The sequence below is a fragment of the Oncorhynchus masou genome, unplaced genomic scaffold (assembly GCF_036934945.1).
Source record: "Oncorhynchus masou masou isolate Uvic2021 unplaced genomic scaffold, UVic_Omas_1.1 unplaced_scaffold_621, whole genome shotgun sequence".
NCBI classification, from domain to species: Eukaryota; Metazoa; Chordata; class Actinopteri; order Salmoniformes; family Salmonidae; genus Oncorhynchus; species Oncorhynchus masou.
The window spans coordinates 371938-381937 of record NW_027012639.1 but is presented as its reverse complement, the minus strand read 5'-3'; the positions used below and the strand labels follow the sequence as shown (position 1 = coordinate 381937).

General features: G+C 54.4%; 1 protein-coding gene across 1 annotated transcript in view; it reads right to left on the bottom strand.

Annotated features, from left to right (window-relative positions):
* The window catches only part of LOC135536453 (transmembrane and coiled-coil domain-containing protein 3-like), a 39953-nt gene that overhangs the window by 10015 nt on the left and 19938 nt on the right, over positions 1-10000 (bottom strand). The window contains 1 exon segment of the mRNA XM_064962796.1: positions 1362-1512. Coding sequence (XP_064818868.1) covers positions 1362-1512 — 151 coding nt within the window.

Genomic DNA, 10000 nt, shown 5'->3' with positions numbered 1-10000 from the left:
TACAGTAGTAGAGACAACAAAGAGACCTACAGTAGTAGAGACAACACAGAGACCTACAGTAGTAGAGACAACACAGAGACCTACAGTAGTAGAGACAACACAGAGACCTACAGTAGTAGAGACAACAAAGAGACCTACAGTAGTAGAGACAACAAAGAGACCTACAGTAGTAGAGACAACAAAGAGACATACAGTAGTATAGACAACACAGGGACCTACAGTAGTAGAGACAACACAGAGACATACAGTAGTATAGACAACACAGAGAACTACAGTAGTAGAGACAACAAAGAGACCTACAGCAGTAGAGACAACACAGAGACCTACAGTAGTAGAGACAACACAGGGACCTACAGTAGTAGAGACAACACAGAGACCTACAGTAGTAGATACGATGCTAAACAGCCATAGAGAGACAGAGATACAGTTGAAGTCAGAAGTTTACATACACTGAGGTTGGAGTCATTAAAACTCGTTTTTCAACCACTCCACAAATGTCTTGTTAACAAACTTTAGTTCTGGCAAGTCGGTTAGGACATCTACTTTGACACAAGGCTTGCAAGCCGAAGAACACCATCCCAACCATGAAGCACGGGGCTGGCAGCATCATGTTGTGGGGGTGCTTTGCTGCAGGAGGGACTGGTGAACTTCACAAAATAGATGCCATCATGATGATGGAAAATTATGTGGATATATTTAAGCAACATCCCAAGACATCAGTCAGGAAGTTAAAGCTTGGTCACAAATGGGTCTTCCAACTGGACAATGACCCCAAGCATACTTCCAAAGTTGTGGCAAAATGGCTTAAGGACAACAAAGTCAAGGTATTGGAGTGGCCATCACAAAGCCCTGACCTCAATCCTATATAAAATGTGTGGGCAGAACTGGAAAAGGCGTGTGCGAGCAAGAAGGCCTACAAACCTGACTCAGTTACACCAGCTCTGTCAGGTGGAATGGGCCAAAATTCACCCAACTTAGTGTGGGAAGCTTGTGGAAGGCTTCCCGAAACGTTTGACCCAAGTTAAACCATTTAAAGGCAATGCTACCAAATACTAATTGAGTGTATGTAAACTTCTGACCCACTGGGAATCTGATGAAAAAAATAAAAGCTGAAATAAATCATTCTCTCTACTATTTTTCTGACATTTCACATTCTTATAATAAAGTGGTGATCTTAACTGACCTAAGAGGGAATTTTTACTAGGATTCAATGTCAGGAATTGTGAAAAACTGAGTTTTAATGTATTTGCCTAAGGTGTATGTAAACTTCCGACTTCAACTGCACGATGCTAAACAGCCATAGAGAGACAGAGATATGACACTAAACAGAGACACTGCAGAGGGTAAGCTTCAGTTCTGACCAATGGAGGCGAAGAAGATGATGGCGAGGAAGTCTCTGATTGGCTCGATGCAGCCCATGACCTCCGTGGTGCAAATGTGACCCTGCGAGGAGAGAAGCGCTCCAGCCAGGAAGCAGCCCAGCTCCATGGAAATGCCCAGGAACTCTGTCACCTTGGAAACGCCGGGGAAAACATCATTTGACATACATTTGGTAGAATGGATATAGTTGAACCATTTATATCATAAACTCCCAAATGACACAGTATTGTATTTGTATTGGAATGTCAATTGTAGTACTTGATTGTACAGGAAACATAACCTCTGTTGGAGAAGAGAGCTACGTCTCACAGGGGAGGGGGAGCTACATCTCACAGAGGAGAGGATAGTGGAGGGGGAGCTACGTCTCACAGAGGAGAGGATAGTGGAGGGGGAGCTACGTCTCACAGAGGAGAGGATAGTGGAGGGGGAGCTACGTCTCACAGAGGAGGGGGAGCTACATCTCACAGAGGAGGGGGAGCTACATCTCACAGAGGAGAGGATAGTGGAGGGGGAGCTACGTCTCACAGAGGAGGGGAAACTATATCTCACAGAGGAGGGGGAGCTACATCTCACAGAGGAGGGGAAGCTATATCTCACAGAGGAGGGGAAGCTACATCTCACAGAGGAGGGAGAGCTACATCTCACAGAGGAGGGGGAGCTACATCTCACAGAGGAGGGGGAGCTACGTCTCACAGAGGAGGGGGAGCTACGTCTCACAGAGGAGGGGGAGCTACATCTCACAGAGGAGGGGGAGCTACATCTCACAGAGGAGAGGATAGTGGAGGGGGAGCTACGTCTCACAGAGGAGGGGAAACTATATCTCACAGTGGAGGGGGAGCTACATCTCACAGAGGAGGGGAAACTATATCTCACAGAGGAGGGGGAGCTACGTCTCACAGAGGAGGGGAAACTATATCTCACAGAGGAGAGGATAGCGGGGGGGAGCTATATCTCACAGAGGAGAGGATAGTGGAGGGGGAGCTACGTCTCACAGAGGAGGGGGAGCTACATCTCACAGAGGAGAGGATAGTGGAGGGGGAGCTACATCTCACAGAGGAGGGGAAACTATATCTCACAGAGGAGGGGAAACTATACCTCACAGAGGAGAAGATAGCGGGGGGGAGCTACATCTCACAGAGGAGGGGAAACTATATCTCACAGCAGAGGGGGAGCTATACCTCACAGAGGAGGGGAAGCTATATCTTACAGAGGAGAGGGAGCTATATCTTACAGAGGAGGGGAAGCTATATCTTACAGAGGAGAGGGAGCTATATCTCACAGAGGAGAGGGAGCTATATCTCACAGAGGAGGGGAAGCTATATCTTACAGAGGAGAGGGAGCTATATCTTACAGAGGAGAGGGAGCTATATCTCACGGCAGAGGGGGAGCTATATCTCACAGAGGAGGGGGAGCTATATCTCACAGAGGAGAGGGAGCTATATCTCACAGAGGAGGGGAAGCTATATCTTACAGAGGAGAGGGAGCTATATCTCACGGCAGAGGGGGAGCTATATCTCACAGAGGAGAGGGAGCTATATCTCACAGAGGAGGGGGAGCTATATCTCACAGAGGAGAGGGAGCTATATCTTACAGAGGAGGGGGAGCTATATCTCACAGAGGAGAGGAGGAAGAGTGAGGAGGGGGAGCTGTATCTCACAGAGGAGGGGGAGCTATATCTCACAGAGGAGAGGGGAGGAGGGGGAGCTATATCTCACAGAGGAGAGGGAGCTATATCTCACGGCAGAGGGGGAGCTATATCTCACAGAGGAGAGGGAGCTATATCTCACAGAGGAGGGGGAGCTATACCTCACAGAGGAGAGGGAGCTATATCTCACAGAGGAGGGGGAGCTATACCTCACAGAAGAGAGGATAGCGGGGGGGGGCTATATCTCACAGAAGAGAGGATAGCGGGGGGGAGCTATACCTCACAGAGGAGGGGAAACTATATCTCACAGAAGAGAGGATAGCGGGGGGGAGCTATATCTCACAGAAGAGAGGATAGCGGGGGGGAGCTATATCTCACAGAGGAGGGAAACTATATCTCACAGAAGAGAGGATAGCGGGGGGAGCTATACCTCACAGAGGAGGGGAAACTATATCTCACAGAAGAGAGGATAGCGGGGGGGCTATATCTCACAGAAGAGGGATAGCGGGGGGGCTATATCTCACAGAAGAGAGGATAGCGGGGGGGAGCTATATCTCACAGAAGAGAGGATAGCGGGGGGCTATATCTCACAGAAGAGAGGATAGCGGGGGGGGCTATATCTCACAGAAGAGAGGATAGCGGGGGAGCTATATCTCACAGAAGAGAGGATAGCGGGGGGCTATATCTCACAGAGGAGAGGAGGAAGAGTGAGGAGGGGGAGCTATATCTCACAGAGGAGAGGAGGAAGAGTGAGGAGGGGGAGCTATACCTCACAGAGGAGAGGAGGAAGAGTGAGGAGGGGGAGCTATATCTCACAGAGGAGAGGAGGAAGAGTGAGGAGGGGGTGAGCTATACCTCACAGAGGAGAGGAGGAAGAGTGAGGAGGGGGTGAGCTATACCTCACAGAGGAGAGGAGGAAGAGTGAGGAGGGGGGGAGCTATACCTCACAGAGGAGAGGAGGAAGAGTGAGGAGGGGGAGCTATATCTCACAGAGGAGAGGAGGAAGAGTGAGGAGGGGGTGAGCTATACCTCACAGAGGAGAGGAGGAAGAGTGAGGAGGGGGGAGCTATACCTCACAGAGGAGAGGAGGAAGAGTGAGGAGGGGGAGCTATATCTCACAGAGGAGAGGAGGAAGAGTGAGGAGGGGGAGCTATATCTCACAGAGGAGAGGAGGAAGAGTGAGGAGGGGGGAGCTATATCTCACAGAGGAGAGGAGGAAGAGTGAGGAGGGGGAGCTATATCTCACAGAGGAGAGGAGGAAGAGTGAGGAGGGGGAGCTATATCTCACAGAGGAGAGGAGGAAGAGTGAGGAGGGGGAGCTATATCTCACAGAGGAGAGGAGGAAGAGTGAGGAGGGGGAGCTATATCTCACAGAGGAGAGGAGGAAGAGTGAGGAGGGGGGGAGCTATATCTCACAGAGGAGAGGAGGAAGAGTGAGGAGGGGGTGCTATATCTCACAGAGGAGAGGAGGAAGAGTGAGGAGGGGGGAGCTATACCTCACAGAGGAGAGGAGGAAGAGTGAGGAGGGGGAGCTATACCTCACAGAGGAGAGGAGGAAGAGTGAGGAGGGGGAGCTATACCTCACAGAGGAGAGGAGGAAGAGTGAGGAGGGGGGCTATATCTCACAGAGGAGAGGAGGAAGAGTGAGGAGGGGGGAGCTATACCTCACAGAGGAGAGGAGGAAGAGTGAGGAGGGGGAGCTATACCTCACAGAGGAGAGGAGGAAGAGTGAGGAGGGGGAGCTATATCTCACAGAGGAGAGGAGGAAGAGTGAGGAGGGGGGGAGCTATATCTCACAGAGGAGAGGAGGAAGAGTGAGGAGGGGGAGCTATATCTCACAGAGGAGAGGAGGAAGAGTGAGGAGGGGGGGAGCTATACCTCACAGAGGAGAGGAGGAAGAGTGAGGAGGGGGAGCTATACCTCACAGAGGAGAGGAGGAAGAGTGAGGAGGGGGAGCTATACCTCACAGAGGAGAGGAGGAAGAGTGAGGAGGGGGGAGCTATACCTCACAGAGGAGAGGAGGAAGAGTGAGGAGGGGGAGCTATACCTCACAGAGGAGAGGAGGAAGAGTGAGGAGGGGGGGAGCTATACCTCACAGAGGAGAGGAGGAAGAGTGAGGAGGGGGGAGCTATACCTCACAGAGGAGAGGAGGAAGAGTGAGGAGGGGGAGCTATACCTCACAGAGGAGAGGAGGAAGAGTGAGGAGGGGGGGCTATACCTCACAGAGGAGAGGAGGAAGAGTGAGGAGGGGGAGCTATACCTCACAGAGGAGAGGAGGAAGAGTGAAGGAGGGGGGCTATACCTCACAGAGGAGAGGAGGAAGAGTGAGGAGGGGGGCTATACCTCACAGAGGAGAGGAGGAAGAGTGAGGAGGGGGAGCTATACCTCACAGAGGAGAGGAGGAAGAGTGAGGAGGGGGAGCTACGTCTCACAGAGGAGAGGAGGAAGAGTGAGGAGGGGGGCTATACCTCACAGAGGAGAGGAGGAAGAGTGAGGAGGGGGAGCTACGTCTCACAGAGGAGAGGAGGAAGAGTGAGGAGGGGGGGCTATACCTCACAGAGGAGAGGAGGAAGAGTGAGGAGGGGGAGCTATACCTCACAGAGGAGAGGAGGAAGAGTGAGGAGGGGGAGCTACGTCTCACAGAGGAGAGGAGGAAGAGTGAGGAGGGGGGGGCTATACCTCACAGAGGAGAGGAGGAAGAGTGAGGAGGGGGAGCTACGTCTCACAGAGGAGAGGAGGAAGAGTGAGGAGGGGGGCTATACCTCACAGAGGAGAGGAGGAAGAGTGAGGAGGGGGAGCTATACCTCACAGAGGAGAGGAGGAAGAGTGAGGAGGGGGAGCTATACCTCACAGAGGAGAGGAGGAAGAGTGAGGAGGGGGGCTATACCTCACAGAGGAGAGGAGGAAGAGTGAGGAGGGGGAGCTATACCTCACAGAGGAGAGGAGGAAGAGTGAGGAGGGGGGAGCTATACCTCACAGAGGAGAGGAGGAAGAGTGAGGAGGGGGAGCTATACCTCACAGAGGAGAGGAGGAAGAGTGAGGAGGGGGAGCTATACCTCACAGAGGAGAGGAGGAAGAGTGAGGAGGGGGGCTATATCTCACAGAGGAGAGGAGGAAGAGTGAGGAGGGGGGAGCTATACCTCACAGAGGAGAGGAGGAAGAGTGAGGAGGGGGAGCTATACCTCACAGAGGAGAGGAGGAAGAGTGAGGAGGGGGAGCTATATCTCACAGAGGAGAGGAGGAAGAGTGAGGAGGGGGGGGAGCTATATCTCACAGAGGAGAGGAGGAAGAGTGAGGAGGGGGAGCTATATCTCACAGAGGAGAGGAGGAAGAGTGAGGAGGGGGGGGAGCTATACCTCACAGAGGAGAGGAGGAAGAGTGAGGAGGGGGGAGCTATACCTCACAGAGGAGAGGAGGAAGAGTGAGGAGGGGGAGCTATACCTCACAGAGGAGAGGAGGAAGAGTGAGGAGGGGGGGGCTATACCTCACAGAGGAGAGGAGGAAGAGTGAGGAGGGGGAGCTATATCTCACAGAGGAGAGGAGGAAGAGTGAGGAGGGGGAGCTATACCTCACAGAGGAGAGGAGGAAGAGTGAGGAGGGGGGAGCTATACCTCACAGAGGAGAGGAGGAAGAGTGAGGAGGGGGAGCTATACCTCACAGAGGAGAGGAGGAAGAGTGAGGAGGGGGGCTATACCTCACAGAGGAGAGGAGGAAGAGTGAGGAGGGGGAGCTATACCTCACAGAGGAGAGGAGGAAGAGTGAGGAGGGGGGGGCTATACCTCACAGAGGAGAGGAGGAAGAGTGAGGAGGGGAGGAGCTATACCTCACAGAGGAGAGGAGGAAGAGTGAGGAGGGGGAGCTATACCTCACAGAGGAGAGGAGGAAGAGTGAGGAGGGGGAGCTACGTCTCACAGAGGAGAGGAGGAAGAGTGAGGAGGGGGGCTATACCTCACAGAGGAGAGGAGGAAGAGTGAGGAGGGGGAGCTACGTCTCACAGAGGAGAGGAGGAAGAGTGAGGAGGGGGGCTATACCTCACAGAGGAGAGGAGGAAGAGTGAGGAGGGGGGGGGGGGGCTATACCTCACAGAGGAGAGGAGGAAGAGTGAGGAGGGGGGGAGCTATACCTCACAGAGGAGAGGAGGAAGAGTGAGGAGGGGGAGCTATACCTCACAGAGGAGAGGAGGAAGAGTGAGGAGGGGGAGCTATATCTCACAGAGGAGAGGAGGAAGAGTGAGGAGGGGGAGCTATACCTCACAGAGGAGAGGAGGAAGAGTGAGGAGGGGGGGCTATACCTCACAGAGGAGAGGAGGAAGAGTGAGGAGGGGGGGCTATACCTCACAGAGGAGAGGAGGAAGAGTGAGGAGGGGGAGCTATACCTCACAGAGGAGAGGAGGAAGAGTGAGGAGGGGGAGCTACGTCTCACAGAGGAGAGGAGGAAGAGTGAGGAGGGGGGGCTATACCTCACAGAGGAGAGGAGGAAGAGTGAGGAGGGGGAGCTACGTCTCACAGAGGAGAGGAGGAAGAGTGAGGAGGGGGGCTATACCTCACAGAGGAGAGGAGGAAGAGTGAGGAGGGGGAGCTATACCTCACAGAGGAGAGGAGGAAGAGTGAGGAGGGGGAGCTACGTCTCACAGAGGAGAGGAGGAAGAGTGAGGAGGGGGGGCTATACCTCACAGAGGAGAGGAGGAAGAGTGAGGAGGGGGAGCTACGTCTCACAGAGGAGAGGAGGAAGAGTGAGGAGGGGGGCTATACCTCACAGAGGAGAGGAGGAAGAGTGAGGAGGGGGAGCTATACCTCACAGAGGAGAGGAGGAAGAGTGAGGAGGGGGGGGGCTATACCTCACAGAGGAGAGGAGGAAGAGTGAGGAGGGGGAGCTATACCTCACAGAGGAGAGGAGGAAGAGTGAGGAGGGGGAGCTATACCTCACAGAGAAGAGGATTTAGAGTGAGGAGGGGGGGAGCTATATCTCACAGAGGAGAGGAGGAAGAGTGAGGAGGGGGGGAGCTATACCTCACAGAGGAGAGGAGGAAGAGTGAGGAGGGGGGGCTATACCTCACAGAGGAGAGGAGGAAGAGTGAGGAGGGGGGGCTATACCTCACAGAGGAGAGGAGGAAGAGTGAGGAGGGGGAGCTATACCTCACAGAGGAGAGGAGGAAGAGTGAGGAGGGGGAGCTACGTCTCACAGAGGAGAGGAGGAAGAGTGAGGAGGGGGGGGCTATACCTCACAGAGGAGAGGAGGAAGAGTGAGGAGGGGGAGCTACGTCTCACAGAGGAGAGGAAGAGTGAGGAGGGGGGGCTAGACCTCACAGAGGAGAGGAGGAAGAGTGAGGAGGGGGGGGGCTATACCTCACAGAGGAGAGGAGGAAGAGTGAGGAGGGGGAGCTATACCTCACAGAGGAGAGGAGGAAGAGTGAGGAGGGGGAGCTATACCTCACAGAGGAGAGGAGGAAGAGTGAGGAGGGGGGGAGCTATATCTCACAGAGGAGAGGAGGAAGAGTGAGGAGGGGGGGAGCTATACCTCACAGAGGAGAGGAGGAAGAGTGAGGAGGGGGAGCTATACCTCACAGAGGAGAGGAGGAAGAGTGAGGAGGGGGGGCTATACCTCACAGAGGAGAGGAGGAAGAGTGAGGAGGGGGGCTATACCTCACAGAGGAGAGGAGGAAGAGTGAGGAGGGGGGTCTATACCTCACAGAGGAGAGGAGGAAGAGTGAGGAGGGGGGCTATACCTCACAGAGGAGAGGAGGAAGAGTGAGGAGGGGGAGCTATACCTCACAGAGGAGAGGAGGAAGAGTGAGGAGGGGGGGGGCTATACCTCACAGAGGAGAGGAGGAAGAGTGAGGAGGGGGGGAGCTATACCTCACAGAGGAGAGGAGGAAGAGTGAGGAGGGGGGCTATACCTCACAGAGGAGAGGAGGAAGAGTGAGGAGGGGGAGCTATATCTCACAGAGGAGAGGAGGAAGAGTGAGGAGGGGGAGCTATACCTCACAGAGGAGAGGAGGAAGAGTGAGGAGGGGGAGCTATACCTCACAGAGGAGAGGATAGTGGAGGGGGAGCTATACCTCACAGAGGAGAGGAGGAAGAGTGAGGAGGGGGGGGCTATACCTCACAGAGGAGAGGAGGAAGAGTGAGGAGGGGGGCTATACCTCACAGAGGACAGGAGGAAGAGTGAGGAGGGGGAGCTATACCTCACAGAGGAGAGGAGGAAGAGTGAGGAGGGGGAGCTATACCTCACAGAGGAGAGGAGGAAGAGTGAGGAGGGGGGGCTATACCTCACAGAGGAGAGGAGGAAGAGTGAGGAGGGGAGCTATACCTCACAGAGGAGAGGAGGAAGAGTGAGGAGGGGGAGCTATACCTCACAGAGGAGAGGAGGAAGAGTGAGGAGGGGGGGAGCTATACCTCACAGAGGAGAGGAGGAAGAGTGAGGAGGGGGGCTATATCTCACAGAGGAGAGGAGGAAGAGTGAGGAGGGGGGCTATACCTCACAGAGGAGAGGAGGAAGAGTGAGGAGGGGGGCTATACCTCACAGAGGAGAGGAGGAAGAGTGAGGAGGGGGAGCTATACCTCACAGAGGAGAGGAGGAAGAGTGAGGAGGGGGGGCTATACCTCACAGAGGAGAGGAGGAAGAGTGAGGAGGGGGCTATACCTCACAGAGGAGAGGAGGAAGAGTGAGGAGGGGGCTATACCTCACAGAGGAGAGGAGGAAGAGTGAGGAGGGGGCTATACCTCACAGAGGAGAGGAGGAAGAGTGAGGAGGGGGGCTATACCTCACAGAGGAGAGGAGGAAGAGTGAGGAGGGGGGCTATACCTCACAGAGGAGAGGAGGAAGAGTGAGGAGGGGGAGCTATACCTCACAGAGGAGAGGAGGAAGAGTGAGGAGGGGGGGCTATATCTCACAGAGGAGAGGAGGAAGAGTGAGGAGGGGGAGCTATATCTCACAGAGGAGAGGATAGTGGAGGGGGGGCTATATCTCACAGAG